The sequence below is a fragment of the Podarcis liolepis genome, assembly GCF_965112155.1.
Source record: "Podarcis liolepis genome assembly, chromosome: W".
NCBI lineage: Eukaryota > Metazoa > Chordata > Lepidosauria > Squamata > Lacertidae > Podarcis > Podarcis liolepis.
The window spans coordinates 18,094,735-18,110,573 of NC_139568.1; the positions used below are offsets into that span (position 1 = coordinate 18,094,735).

The 15,839-nt window shown below is 47.3% G+C and overlaps 1 protein-coding gene across 3 annotated transcripts in view; it reads right to left on the bottom strand.

The window, feature by feature from the left end:
* LOC310697661 (UDP-N-acetylglucosamine--peptide N-acetylglucosaminyltransferase 110 kDa subunit-like) overlaps window positions 1-15,839 on the bottom strand; it is a 130,653-nt gene that overhangs the window by 40,803 nt on the left and 74,011 nt on the right. For all 3 annotated transcript variants that reach the window (XM_083484327.1, XM_083484326.1, XM_083484328.1), the window contains exons 10-14: window positions 10,018-10,171; window positions 7,875-7,976; window positions 6,217-6,396; window positions 5,722-5,880; window positions 695-784 (exon numbers count right to left, since the gene is read on the bottom strand). In XM_083484327.1, coding sequence (XP_083340453.1) covers window positions 695-784; window positions 5,722-5,880; window positions 6,217-6,396; window positions 7,875-7,976; window positions 10,018-10,171 — 685 coding nt within the window. The remainder of the gene's footprint in view (window positions 1-694; window positions 785-5,721; window positions 5,881-6,216; window positions 6,397-7,874; window positions 7,977-10,017; window positions 10,172-15,839) is intronic.

The window sequence follows — 15,839 nt, forward strand, 5'->3', positions numbered from 1 at the left end:
ATCACCCCATGTTGCACAACCCTTCAGCCATGAGTTCAGACATGAGTTTCCAAGCTCTGCCCCAAAATCTGATTTATAGATTATTGATCACTAGCCTGGATGGTTTGCCTCACTAGCTAGTGCAGTCGAAATATATTAATTATCCAGTAGCACCTTAGAGAACAACTAAATTTGTTCTTGGTATAAGCTTTCGTGTGCATGCACACTTCTTCAGATACCTGAAGAATCTGCTAGTGCCGATTATTCATTATTTAGCCCCCTCTTCCGATACCGCACATTCCTCCTAACGTCTAGCATCCAAGAACAGAAAGTACACAACATTAGCGCTTCTTCCTTCTGCCAGGTTATGCATTAAAAGCCTGTTCTCGGCCATCAAAGAGCTTTAGCATGAGGGAAGTAAACAGAGGCAGGAAGAGATGACCGTATCTCGTGAGTTTTATTTTGATTTTAAATGTGATTAGAATTGTATTTTAAACCAATTGTTTGATTTTGTGTTTTAATGTATTTGATAATTGATGTTAGCCGCCTTGAGCCCGGTCTCGGCAGGGGAGGGCAGGGTATAAATAAAATTTTATTATTATTATTATTATTATTTAAGATCGCTAAACTCCTCGAAATGACAAGTATCTTCTGGAAAAGGTTGCCCGGGCAAGAGCGTTATTTAGGATATATAGGGGGGGGAAAGAGCTCTCACCTGAGATAAGTCAATAAAGTGATTTGCTTCAGCCATCACCTTGACCCGGAAGTTTGTGCCGTCGTCAGGGCTGAGGGCATAGCAGAAGACCTGGGAAAGAGAGGAGATGCTTAGAACTGAGGCTGACCAGTCACTGAATGAATGAATTAATCTTTATTTGCGTTGGCAATTGCAATAAAACAATACGATATACAAAGAATGGAAATTAAAAGTCCATTGTATAAAATACATTTGAGGGTCATTTGAGCAGGGAGCACGTGAGAAGTGACAAAACACGGGGGGGGGGGCCATCGGACAAAGCCCATCTTTCCCAAACGCTGCAGGAAAATGCCAGAATTTACGAAGCGCATAAACCATCACAGCTTTCCTCCAAGATGAAGCAATCGCTGACAGAGAATCGTAGAACTGGGGAGTTGGAAAGGGCAATGAGGCTCATCTAGTATGACCCCCTGCAATGCGGGAATCTTTTGCCCAAGAGCTTCCCTCTTGTGGCTTATCCCCACAACAGCTACTGACTTTGGGTTTTAATAATAATAATTATTTCATATTTGTACCCCACCCTCCCTGGCCGGAGCCGGGCTCAGGACAGCTAACATGATAAAACTAACACAGTATACAAAGAACATAGAAACAGGCAATCAATTAATTAAAATACATCTTAAAACAGTCAAGCAGTCTAATCCAGGCATCCCCAACCTGCAGCTCTCCAGATGCTTTGGCCTACAACTCCCATGATCCCTAGCTGACAGGACCAGTGGTCAGGGATGATGGGAACTATAGTCCAAAACATCTGGAGGGCCAAAGGTTGGGGGTGCCTGGTCTAATCTGTCAGTGCCTAAATGATCTCAAGCGTCAGAACAACTTGGCTGCCATCAGGAAATTTCGCCCGTGGTATGACTCTCTCCCCCCTTCCCATTTCAACTCTCCAGCACCCGATCTGCATAACCAAGCGATCCCAAAATGTAGGCGTGCTTTGACCGTCGCAAGATTAAAATGTCTCGCCCTTGGCTGGACTCGAGGGACGATTCCAACAGATTCCACCCAAAAAACGTTCATGTCCCTGCAGAGATGGCAGCACCAAATCAGTGGCACATGCTCTTTATAAAAAGACTTGAAGAGTGAGATTATCGGACTTCCGGGTTGGTGCGACCGGCTAATGGCGGATTCCCTCCGAGCTCCGGAGGGAATCGGCTTGGCAGGGGGCTGGGTCTTGCCGTGCCGGCGACACGGGGACCCTTAAAAACCACGGGCACGGAGCCCGTGGACATGGTGACTCGGCGGGCACCGTAAGCGCCCTCCCGACTCGTGAAGGAGCCTTTTTAAAGGCTATGGAACGGGTGCCGGGGAGCGGCGTGGTGCTGTGAGTCCTCCGCTTCCCCTGCCGAGCGAAGCCGCATGCCGTTTGTCGGACAGCGCTGACTTCTTCCTATTAAATTCGGACTTAAAATCAGGAACAACAACCCGTGAGTAATTTGGAAATTGGATTACAAATATTTCGGTTTTGGATTTGGCACGAGCGGGGGAGGTGAAAAAAAAGGAAGTCCGTCTCCCCCCCATTGTAAACAGTCTAAAGCAAGGACCTGTCAACTAAGGTCGCGGGAAGAATTGTCGTGATCGGATAAAGATATAAATTTCACGGATTTAAAAGACTAAGTTAATGTGCTGGAGGACTGGAATTTACTTTGTTTGGATTAATTACCACTTTTCTCAAGCCCGGGAGTAACCCGTGTAAAGAACCTGCTGAGGATTTACAGGAACCTTTGACAGCTGTCAAATTAGCTGTCAAAGTTGGAAAAGCCGAAAGCTGAAACTCTAACCGGCTATATTGTTACAAAATATTGAAAGCAAAGAAAGACTGATACAAATAAATCTGACTTTTGGATCGGAAGGGAAAAGAACACTAAGTAACCAGAATCCCTCTAGAGGGGATTCTTGGACATTACAAGAATGGAACTAAAACAGGGAATACAGGAAATACAAGCTGGCTTGAAAGAGCTGATTTTTCTCGTGGGAAAGCTGCGTGAGATGAATGAGAAAGGCCATGTTTTGTCTACGAGCCCTTCAAACCCGAAGTTAATTGAAAATATACCTACTGAATTGGAAAGGGACTCGATGTTCAAAACACTGGCAGCTGGACAAGAAAAGGAACCAAAGATTGAGGAGGAAAAGACATCTGCCAAACAGGAGGAGTTGAAAGAAGGGATGGCTGAAACGTTACAGAAGATAAAACAGAGCCGGAGACCTGCTAAGAAGAATTTTAATTCGATCAAGGTGAAAGTTGGACTATTTGGGACATATAGAATCAAGAAACAGAGTTGGAGCACCACCTTTAAACAAGTAGGCCTCGCTGGAAGAACCATGGTCAGCATTGGGAAAATACTTCTTTGATCCTGGGCGTTGAATATGAGAGACTTTCGAAGAAACCGGCGGAAAGGGACTGAGAGAGACTTGCGAGCCTCGGACGTAAGATCACCAGGCTAAAAAGATGGACTAATTGGATTTTGGTTAGGGATTGAAACCGGGGAGAGAAGGGTGGGATCTAGAAGTCCAAAGGGGGTTTGTTTTTTTCGTTTTTGCAGTGTAAAAACTATAGGTTTTTTATTATTATAAGACTGGGGAATCCGTGGAGGGGAAATAGGGGCAACCTTAGGAAAGGTATCTTTTTTTAATTCTATTTTTACATCTTTATTCTTTTCTTCTTTATATAGGGTTAAGGTATATATTTCAAAAGCTGCTAAGGTATAACAATGAATTAAGGTTTAAATCTACTACAAAAAAAGTATTTTATTGAATCAAGGTTAAGTGATTTTAATAAACTATGTTTAGGATATTAAGGGAAAAACTTGCTTGAACTAACAACTGGAGTTGGAATACAATAAGGGGAGACGTGGGGAAGTCTTGAAAAGAAGTTATTGAAAATGAGTGTTAAAAGGTGGAAATTTTCCTTGTTTTTTTGTGTTTTCTTTTGGTTTTCTTACTTTTTTCTTTTTTCTTTTCTTTATTTCTGTTCTGTTATTTGTAACCTTTTGAAAATTTAATAAAGATTATTTAAAAAAAAAGAGTGAGATTATCACCCCTCTTTTGTTGCCCATTCCGGGTCGCCCAACCACTGCCCCAGCGTCCTCTCTCTTGGCAGATCAAGAGGAGCAGGTGACAGCAAAGGACGTGGAGATTCAGATCACAGTCTTACAATGGCTGCACTCTTTCCTTTCAGGTCGGGGACAGTGGATTGCGCTAGGGGAGGAGTTGTCGTCACGGCACCCCTTGGTGTGTGGAGTTCCGCAGGGCACAATCCTCTCCCCAATGCTTTTAAACATTTTTATGCGCCCCTTGCCCAGCATGTCTGGAATTTTGGGCAGGGCTGTAATCAATATGCTGATGACACCCAGCTTCATCCGTTGATGGACGGCCATCCTGACTCGGCCCCGGACACACTGACCAGAGGCTTGAAAGCTGTGGCCGGATGGTTGTGCGGGAGCCGGTTGAAGTGAAATCCTTCGAAAACAGAGGTCCTCTGGTTGGGCTGGAACAACATGGGGCTGGGGGGCCAATTCCCATCTCTTGCAGGGGTGCAATTAGTGCCAGCGCCTTCCGTCAGGAGTTTGAGTGTAACCTTCGACGCCTCCCTCTCTATGGAGACACAGGTTACAGATACAGCAAAGGCGGTATTTTCCCCCCTTTGCTGCTCTAAGCAGCTGGTCCCTGCCTTCTCTTGCCCTGATCTCACCATGGTGATCCATGTGGTGGTCACCTCCTGGCTCGATTATTGTAACTTGCTCTACGCGGGGCTGCCCTTGAAGCTGACCCAGAAACTCCAGCAGGTGCAGAATGCCGTGGCGAGACTCCTTACGGGGTCCTCACCGCGGGATCACATTTGTCCAATGCTATACCAGCGGCACTGGCTCCCAGTGTAGTACAGGGTCAGATTCAAGGAACTGGTTTTAACCTTTAAAGCCCTATATAGCCAAGGCCCCTCGTACCTGCAGGACCGCCTCTCCTGGCATGACCCGCGGAGGACCTTACGGTCCGCAAATAATAATATCTTGGAGGTCCCAAGCCTCGGGGATGTTCAACTGGCCTCAACCAGGGCCAAGGCCTTTTCATGCAGCCAAAAGATGTGATCCAGGAACATGACGGTTTCCTCAGCTGTCACCGCATGGGAGCATGCCACAAAGTGACACATCTTGGTCAGCAGGTCCACCACCACGACAGCCGTCTTACCTCGGGACATGGGCAGGTCTGTCATGAAGTCTATGGACACTGCCTCCCATGGTCTCCCCGGTGTGGGTAAGCCCCGCTGGAGCCGCCCTTTCCCTCTTTGCTCTCTGACACATGTCGCATCCTCGTACATATTCCCGCACATCCTCCCTTACCTTGGGCCACCAGAAATCCCGCGTAACTAACAACATGGTCTTGTGTTGCCCAAAGTGCCCAGCTGTAGGGTTGTCATGGAGCTGCTTGAGGACTCTGACCCTCAAAGGCTCTCCCGGTACATACTGTATTTTTCGCTCCATAAGACACACTTTTTCCCTCCTAAAAAGTAAGGGAAAATGTGTGTGTGTCTTATGGAGCGAATGCAGGCTGCACAGCTATCCCAGAAGCCAGAACAGCAAGAGGGATTGCTGCTTTCACTGTGTAGCGATCCCTCTTGCTGTTCTGGCTTCTGAGATTCAGAATTTTTTTTTTCTTGTTTTCCTCCTCTAAAGACTAGGTGCATCTTGTGGTCTGGTGAGTCTTATAGAGCGAAAAATACGGTACTTACAAAGGTGGCCAGGTTTTGAGCTAGGGCAGTCAGAATAAAACCCACTCTCGATTCAAAACCCTCAAATGTATTTGATATCGTTGCCTTTTCAGTTCTATTCTTTGCAGATCGTCTTGTTTTATTGCTACAGCCGAGGGCTGACACAGATGAAGATTCGTTTGTTCGTTTGGCCCAACATGGGGCTCGAACCCGCGACCCTGAGATTCAGAGTCTCGGCGCTCTGCTGCCTGAGCTACTCGCATGGCCACCCTCTTGTGCACCTCACCTCGAATTTGTCCGAATTGTGCATGCCTGGGATGGACTGCATGAGATGGGAGGTGGGGTGGTTGCCGAAGTCAGAACTGACGTAGCCCACGCGGAGCCGGCCCTCGCTGGCTTTCAAGTCCTTGGAGTGTTCGTAGGGCGGCTTGTGGAGGACGTTGATCTGGCAGGGGGATTCAAGGAAGCCATGTTACAGATACGACATGTAATAATAATAACTTTTTTTCCCCTTTGAATATTATTATTCAAAGATGTGGGAGGCCCTACCTAACAGGACCAGCAGTCAGGGATGATGGGAATTGTAGTCCCCAAACAGCTAGAGGGCCAAGTTTGGCCACCACTGCTCTAGATCAGGCATGGCCCAACTTGGCCCTCCAGCTCTTTTGGGACTGCAACTCCCACCATCCGTAGCTCACAGCACCAGTGGTCAGGGATGATGGGCACTGTAGTCCCAAAACAGCTGGAGGGCCAAGTTGGGCCATGCCTGGCACAGACCCACCTTGTCCAGGCAGAGGTTCCCATGTCTCTCAGCGATAGCCTTTCGGAAGCCGTGAGATAGCGGATAAAGCATGCTGTGATGGGGGTGCACCGAAGGGAGTCGGTTCTTCTCCAGCTGGTCAGCCACAATACTGACAAGCTTCTTCATTCTCTCGTCATAATCGGTCCAATCGCAAACGATCTGAGAGGAGGCAAAGAAAACCCTGAATTACGTTCTAGATTCAGGTAGGTAGCCGTGTTCGTCTGACACAGTCTAAATATATATAAAAAAAATTTAAATGTCCAGTAGCACCTTAGAGACCAACTCAGTTTGTTCTTGGTATAAGTTTTTGTGTGCATGCATACTTCTTCAGATACACTGAAACAGAAGTCACCAGACCCTTATATATAGGTGGGAGGGTGGGGTGGGGTATTTCTCAGAAGGGTAGTAGGAGACGGGTGATTTTACTGTTCCCAAAAGGAAACCTTCCTCTGCTTGTCCATATTGAGAGGATGCCAGCAAGGCTGAACCTTTCGGTAAAAAAGGATTACAGACCTGTGCCTCCATGATTGACACCTTCTTAATCCTTGTATTTAATGATAATAACACTTGGCTGTCGTGCGCAGGCAGACTTCTTCAGATACACTGAAACAGAAGTCCCCAGGCCCTGATATATAGTGGAAGGAAAAGTCCCCAGACCCTGATATATAGAGGGAGGGTAGGGTTTTTCTCCGAAGGGTAGTATGACTCAATGGGTTTGGTCAACCTGTGGGCGACTGTGAATGACTGCAATTAGTCCTACAGGAAAAAGCAAGGGATAGTATACAGATGGTTAGCACATGTAATGAGACAGGAATCCAGTATCTCTATTCAGACCAGGTCTCTCCATCGTTTTCAGTTGAGTAATAAGTTGTAATTCAGCAACTTCTCTTTCAAGTCTGTTTCTGACAGCTGCTTGGAGATCCTGTATTGAATGTCCTGGGAGGATAAATGGGCATAAATCTGACATCAGGAATCGCAAGACAGAGAAGCCAGTAGGAGAACACTTCAATCTCCCAGGACATTCAATACAGGATCTCCAAGCAGCTGTCTTCTTACAAAAGAATTTCAGAAACATTACATACGCTAATCATTACATATGCTAATCATCTGCTACATCAAAGCTACCTTCTATCTTTATGACCCAGGATGCCTGGTGAAGCAACTGGCCTGTGTTTTAGAATGCTTATACATGCCTGTCAGGTGTAGAAAATGAACAGTAAATAAGATGGGCAGAGATGCAGAGGCTTATGGGATTTGATCAGAAATTATTGTCAATGACTCAAACCCAGTCAACGCAATGCTTTCATTGCCGACACAATGGCTTGCTTCATTTTTCATAATTCCTCATAGCAATCCCACCTGACCCCCACAAGGCATCTCCTCCTACCCTTCTGAGAAATACCTGACTCCACCCTCCCACTATATATCAGGGTCTGGTGACTTCTGTTTCTGTGTACCTGAAGAAGAGTGCCTGCACACAAAAGCTTTGACCCAGAACAAACTGAGTTGGTCTCTAAGGTGCTACTGGACAATTCCTTACCACTACTGTGGTACCTTGGGACTTAAACGCTTCAGTTCCCAAACGCTGGAAACCCCAGAAGTGTTAGCCCTTATATTGGTGAAAAAGCCCTCCTCACCTGCAAACAGTGCGCCAAGTTGCAGTAAGCATCGGGAAAGTCCGGCTTCAGTTTCAGGGCAGTGCGATACGAAGCAATTGCCTCTGGGATATTTCCGGAATCCTAGAAAGGGAGGGGAGAGATATTTTAGCAATTGCCACCTGCTTTTTGTCTCAACCAGTAAAACCAAAGATGAAGCAGAGACGAAAGGTACAATGATCCACGCCAGGTGGACATGTAAAAAAAATAAAGAGAATTTTGGGATAGCATACCTAATGAGCTCAAGACAGGCATCCCCAACCTGCGGCCCCCCATATGTTTTGTCCTACAACTCCCATGATCCCTAGCTAGCAGGACCAGTGGTCAGGGATGATGGGAATTGTAGTCCAAAACATCTGGAGGCCCCAGTTTTGGGGTGCCTGCCATAGGCGAACTCAGCCCTCCAGCTGCCCTACAGGCAGAATTATGAGAGGTTTCAGAACAAACATTTCATAGCGAACAGGACACTTGCAGAGTATTGTCTAAAACAGGGGTGCCCAAATTTTTCCCAAAGGGGGCCAGATTTGATTAGCTTCTTTTAGGATTTTACCCCAGGAAGCCAGATTAAATCGACCGGCAAGATTTAACCCCAAAGATTATGAGCTTTTTTTTCTAGGATTGAAGTTGTTGAGATTTCTTTAGGATTTAATCCCAAACTTGTTGAGCTTTTTTTTAGATTTTTACCCCAGGGCATATACTGCGTTGACGACCTTTTCGGGGCAATTTTACCCCGAAGTTGTTGAGCTTTGCCCCAGTAAGTAAACTGGATTAGGCCCCTGGGCAAGGCTTGCGACATGCCTGGTCTAAAAGAAGGCTGGAAAAATTTAAATTCTTCGGCGGGTGTGGATTGACGAAGGACAGCAGGAAATAGGACAAATGCAATGCATTTGAGATCTAAGAGAGACGAGTGAAAGGGCACCGTCGGAAACATGACATAGGGATCGCATTGGGGTGATCGGAAGTCACAAAGTGATTTTTGGGTGTAGGAATCTGCCATGCTTTCCCGCCTGTATAAGACGCCCTCTATTTCGGGGGGCTCAAATTTAAGAAAACAAGCCATTCACACACCCAATCGCCCGTATAAGACGACCCCCCCATTTTTTACTTTATTTTGCAGTAATAAAACCCCGCCTGACCGCCTGACACTGAAAAGTACAATTTTTCCCCTTTTTTCTTTTTTTAAATTTTATTTATTAACACATAAAAACAATAATACAAAAATTATATTACCCTACCACCATAAATTACAGACATTAAAACACCCTTGCGACTTCCCTCGACTGTCCCTCACCCTCCTATATATTATATTACACTTTACATTTCCCCCCTATTTATTATTGATTTCATTTTACATGTTAGTTGCCGTACATTTTCAACACTATACATTACATATATAATACTATATACACGGATTCCCCACATCTAACCCTAAACCCTATACCCAACTCACTATTTACCCAAATACCCATGTGACTTCCTTCACTCACATTCACATTGCAATTTTAATCTAAATTTATATTTCTTAACTCTTTTAACTTGCTGGGTTTTTTCACCAGCTTTACAAACATTAATCCAAACATATCAACATGTTAGTTTTTGAGCAGTACTTGGACATGTAATCCTCAAACCATTTCCATTGTATTTCTATTTTCTGGTTTGATTGGTACCTTATTACTGCAGTTAACCTTGCCAATTCTATAAATGCAATTTCTTTATCTAGTCATCCTTTGTGGGTATATATTTCCCTTTCCAGTTTTGTGCAAGGAGTAGCCTTGCTGCGGCTGTTGCATATAAGAATAATATCTTTCGATCTTGTGGTATTTGTTTACATCTTATACTCAGTAAATATGCCTCTGGTTTTTTCTCTAAATTAATTCTGAGAATCTTTTTTATTTCCTCATGAATTTTTGAACTATTCCACAACCCCACCATAAATGTATCGGTGTGCCTCCTCGCACTTCCAGCATAAATTCTGATTTTCCCTTTTTCTTTTTGCGACATGTCTCGATTTGGGATGGCTTTCGCCAATTGTTTTCCTTTGTAAAAACTAATGGATTTCCCCGTCGTCGTCCCCCCCCCCCCCCCCCCCCGGAAAAAAGAGATTTAGCAGAGACGCAAAGCTCACCTTATGGATGGAAGCGAGGTTGCTGTGGGCATCGGCAAATGCAGGATTTATTTGGATGGCTCTTGTGTAGCATTGCAGAGCTCCTTGGACGTCTTGCATTTCCTTCAAGGTGTTCCCCATGTTGGAATAGGCGTCTGCAAAACTGGGGCTGATTCTGACGCGGAGGGAGAGATAAAAAGCGTATTTTTGGTACAAAAACACATCAAAGTTACGCAGGGAAAAAAAGGGTCGAGAGGGCTCTTTCTACCCCATGCGGTGGTCATTAGGGCAGTTCATACAAAACCCTTTTTTGAAAATGCCTACTCCAAAGGTCTTATCTTACTACACTAGGATTATATAGCTATATCTGAAATTTCATGCATATCAGTTAATACAGGCATGGCCCAACTTGGCCCTCCAGCTGTTTTGGGACTACAACTCCCGTCATCCCAAGCTCACAGGACCAGTGGTCAGGGATGATGGGCATTGTAATCCCAAAGCAGCTGGAGGGCCACGTTTGGCCATGCCTGAGTTAATATCTTGACCCTGCTCCACTGAAAAGCATTGGGTGTTCAGTAGGGCGGTTCATAAAAAACTTTTTTAAAAAATGCCTGCTCCAAAGGTCTTATCTTACTACATTAGGGATTATACAGCTATACCTGAAATTTCATGATTATCAGTTAATATCTTGACCCTGCTCCGCTGAATTGAAATTTCAGCCTTCACGGCATAGGAAAACGGCCAAGTAAACAGCTATTTTTGTGGAGGAGGAAAGGCCCTGGGATGACACCCGTAATTGGAAAGAAAGGGACTCATCCCTGTGGACACGTGTTCAGCATTATTGTACGCAAACTCTGCCAGTGCTAGCTTCTCCATCCAATCATTCTGCCGCTGATTGACATAGCAGCGCAAGTACTGCTGCAAAATGGCATTCGCTCTCTCCACCTGTCCATTAGTCTGTGGGTGCCTGACTGTGAAGAAGCTCACCTCTACCTCCAACAAATTCATGAGCTTGAGCCAGAAACACAAGGTGAACTGTCTTCCACGGTCCGAAATTACCCTAGAAGGGACCCCATGCAGCCAAAAGATGTGATCCAGGAACTTGGCAGTTTCCTCAGCTGTCACCGCATGGGAGCATGCCACAAAGTGACACATCTTGGTCAGCAGGTCCACCACCACCATGACAGCCGTCTTACCTCGGGACATGGGCAGGTCTGTCATGAAGTCTATGGACACTGCCTCCCATGGTCTCCCCGGTGTGGGTAAGCCCCGCCGGAGCCGCCCTTTCCCTCTTTGCTCTCTGACACGTGTCGCATCCTCGTACATATTCCCGCACATCCTCCCTAACCTTGGGCCACCAGAAAACCCGTGTAACTAACAGCATGGTCTTGTGTTGCCCAAAATGCCCAGCTGTAGGGTTGTCATTGAGCTGCTTGAGGACTCTGACCCTCAAAGGCTCTCCCGGTACATACCGTATTTTTCGCTCCATAAGACGCACTTTTCCCTCCTAAAAAGTAAGGGGAAATGTGTGTGCGTCTTATGGCGCGAATGCGGGGGGGGGCAGGCAGGAAAAGCCCCCAAGAGCCACACACAAGCTCCCTGCGGCTCTTGTGGGCTTTTCCCCAGGAGGGAGAAGGGATTGACGCGGCCAGTCAGTCCCTTCTCCCTCCTCGTAGAAAAGCTCACATGAGCCGTGCGCTCCTTAAAGGGTGCACGGCTCCTGTGGGCTTTTGCGGGAGGTGGGGGAATTCCACCTCCCGCAAAAGCCGTGCACTCTTTAAAGGGAGGTGGGGAATACTCCCAGAGCTTGTCGGGGCTGGGGGGGGCGGGCTTCCCCCTCCAGCCCCGAGAAGATCTGGGAGAAGCGGACAGGCTGCACGTGTGGCCCCAAATAGCTGCGGACAGGCTGCGTGCAGGCCGCTTCTCCCAGAACTTGTCGGGGCTGGAGGGGAAAGCCCGGTCTTCCCCCCCCCCCAGCCCCAAAGAGCAGCTTGATTCCCCCTCTAAAAACTAGGTGCGCCTTATGGTCAGGTGCACCTTATGGAGCAAAAAATACGGCAGTGCCCCTTTGTAGAATAACAGCCCCCCTTTCTCCTCAAAGCCCCCATCTGCTCCCAGCCCCTCCTTGAGCTCGCCTAATTTCCTTTGAGCAAAGTCATCGTCTTTGGTGAGTCTCACCAGTTCTGCCTCCCCTGCCAGTGCTCCCCCACAGGTCCATTTGTCCTCCTGGAACCTATGTCTGGCCATGGGTGGCCCTTCATCTTCCATGTACTCAGGCTTCCTGGATAGCGCGTCTGCTCTCACGTTCTGCTCTCCATGGACGTATTGGATCTTAAAGTTAAAATTGGCAAAAAACTCTGCCCAATGGATCTGCCTCTGAAAAAGCACACACGGTGTGCCAATATTCCAAGTTCTTGTGGCCTGTCCACACCTGGATCTGCTGCTGCACCCAATCAGAAAGTGTCTCCACTGCTTAAAAGCCGCATAAATGGCCAGCAATTCTTTGTCATAAATTGTGTAATTTTGCTCCAATTTGTTCAGCTTCCGGGAGAAAAAGGCACAAGGCCTCCAATCTCCCCCTGCATCTTGTTGTAACAGGACTGTGCCAATGGCCCAATCTGAAGCGTCCGTCTCCACCCGCAAGGGTTTGTCAGGATCCACGTGCAAGAACTGCTCCTCTGATGCAAAGACCTTCTTTAAGCTTTCAAAGGCCTGCTGCACCTCCTTAGTCCACAGAAACTTTCTCTTCCCACTGAGACAACCAGTTATGGGCGCCAACAAATGCACAAAGTTCTTGATAAACTTTCAGTAGAAGTTGCTAAAGCCCAGGAATCCCTGCACATCCTTCTTCATCTTGGGGCTTTCCCAGTCTAACACAGCCTTCATCTTCTCCTGATCCATGGCAAGTCCCCTATCCGACAGCCGGTACCCCAGGAACTCGACCTCACAAGCATGAAACTGGCATTTCTCCAGTTTGACCTACAACTGATGCTCCTTGAGCTTCTCCAACAGTTGCAGAACGTCCTCCACATGCTGTTTCTCATTCTCTGAAAAGACCAAGAGGTCATCCAAGAAACAGACACAGTACAGGAGGGAACCCAGCACGTGATGCATGAAGGCCTGGAAACAGGGACTTCTGCCTTGTAGTCCGAAGGGCATAATGAGATACTCAAATGCCCCTAATGGTGTAAACATGGTCATCTTCCATTCGTCTCCCTCCCACACCCTGATCAGGTTGTAAGCTCCTCTGAGGTCAAGTTTGGTAAAAAATTCTGCCCTGGCGTACTCTCACCAATACGTCATCGATGTAAGGCATGGGGAAAGCGAGGGGTTCAAGGAGTTGACAATTCTGAAATCCACCACTAGGCAACGCACTTTTGTCCCCTTTTTGTCCACAAACAACACTGGACTCCCCACCACCACCTTAGATTCTCCGATGAAACCTCTTCTCAAGTTCTTGTAATTAAACTCCTTCAGATCCTGTATCTCTTGGTCTGACACTGAGTACAGCTTACCCGCCAGCAGTCTGGCCCCTGGGACTAAATTGAGCTGACAATCATACGGCCTGTGTGGGGGTAACTTGTCAGCCTCCCGCTCGCTGAAAACTTCCTCAAAATCTGCATACTGCTGAGGAATTATCTTCTTCTCCCCCAGACTCGCCATAGCGACCTTTGCCTTCCTCTCCCGTGGCTCCTCCCCTCCCAGACCGTGTTCCACACAGTGTGCCGACCTGAAGGTGAGGGATCGCTGGTGCCACGACACCACCGGATCATGGAGAGCCAGCCAGCTCATTCCCAGAATGATAGGAGGTCCTGCCAAGATGGTCACATGAAAAGCAATGGTCCTGGAGTGTTTGGAGACCCTCATTCTCATGGGGGGGTTGGTGTGTCACTCCCCCCCAGCAACTCTCCCATCAATGGTGGTGACTTGCAAGGGAAAGTCTAGCGGGAGCAGGTGCAACTGGTGCTCCAAGGCAGTCTCTGATGAAGAAATTTGCACTGGCTCCTGAATCGACCAAGGCCTGCACTTCCACCAGGTGGCCATTAGGGAGCTCCAGCACCACCTTGCCTACTATGCCCGCCTTGGGAGGGCACGGATGGGGCCCTTCTACTGTGCGCCTGATAAACATTGCGTCCATCGCCTCATTAAATTTCCTCAAGTCCTGGAGGGCATCGTTTCCCGCCGCTATCAGGGCTCTCACCCATTCCCGGGCTGCTCCTTCTAAGTGGGCAACTATGAATGCCACCCTCTCCTCATCATTGTCAAACTCTTTCTTTTGCAAGTCCAGCGTATTTAAACTCAGTCTTAGGGGCAAGGTACTCTTGAGGGTTCCCGCTAAATTTGCTCACCAGCCCCGATACCTTTTGTTAGTTTCTGTTTCCTCACTGTGCAGCTGCTTGCAGTCACAGGACTGTGTTTACATTCCAAAGAGTCCAGATACTATTGGAGTCTCAGGGGAAAGGGAGACGGGATGTGACGTTACTGGTTTCCTGTTTCCTTTGTTGTTTCCTTTGTTCAGTTGCTCTCTGCTCTCACAGGGAGAAGATGTATATTTCTTTGCTCTCTGCATAGCTTAGTAATAAAGCATAAAAATGTAGCTCATACCTATCTCATCCTTCCGCTGTGTTGTTTTGATGCTCTGCTGAGAGGGCTCGTAAGAAAATGAGCCTTATCAGCTCAGTGAGTAACCAGGCAGGACTCCGACCTGTCTTTTACAGGTTTTATTGTGCCAACTATTTACAGTGAAGATACACAAGGTTCATGTCCGTCTTAAGTCACTTGCAGAATCTGGGAGTGGCCCCTTCCGGCTTCTCCCCCAACGTAAGAACTTAAGACGCCCCAATTCTCCGCCTCCCCTCCTTGCGTTTCACCCCTCTGCGCAAGTTGGGCGACAGAAGTGGCGTGTGCACCTCCGCTTGGGCTCTCAGCAGCATCTTCGAGCCCTCTCCTCGCTTGGCTGGCCCCTTCCCGCTCTTCTCCACTGGAGGTGTGGCTTTCCCCACCGCTGGACGAGGAACTGCTCCTTAGAAGTTTCTGCGGCTCCCTGTATCCCAACGGCGTCCCTGCCTCCCTCCCCTGTTCTGATGGCAGTCCCCTGACAATAATAATAATACCTTTATTGTCATTGCACATCCTGTGTACAATGAAATTAAACGAGCCTCCCTCCACCCCCCACTCAGTCTCTTATCGAACAATGCACCACCTTGCAAGTCAATTTCGCAATGTTATTTTCTGTTCAACAGCCTAACAGCCCACGGATAGAAGCTATTTTTTAGCCTGTTGGTACGGCTGATTATGCTTCTTATCTCCTGCCCGAGGGTAGAAGATTAAAGAGGTGCTGGCCAGGGTGTGAGTCATCCCTGAGAATTTTTCTCACTATTCTAAGGCAACGATCCCTTGCAATGTCATCTAGCGGACTCAAGGGACAGCCCATGATATCATGTGCTGTATTCACCACCCTCCACAGAGACTTTCTGTCCGTGGCTGTCAGGCAGCATACCACACTGTGATACAATATGAAAGGACACTTTCTATTGTGGACCGGTAGAAGGAGTTCATCAGTTGTTGTTTAACATTATTCTTTTGTAAAACCCTGAGGAAATGGAGTCTCTGTTGGGCTTTTCTGACCACCTGAATTATGTTGATTTTCCAAGTGAGGTCCTCACTAAAGTAAACTCCCAGGAATTTAAAGGACGACACTCTCTCCACACAGCCTCCCCCCCCCCCCCCCGATATACAACGGGGCAGGTTCCCCTCTCTTCCTCCAGAAGTCCAACACCATCTCCTTTGTCTTACTACTATTTAGGTGCAAGTTATTCTCTGAGCACCAAGTAAATACTTTT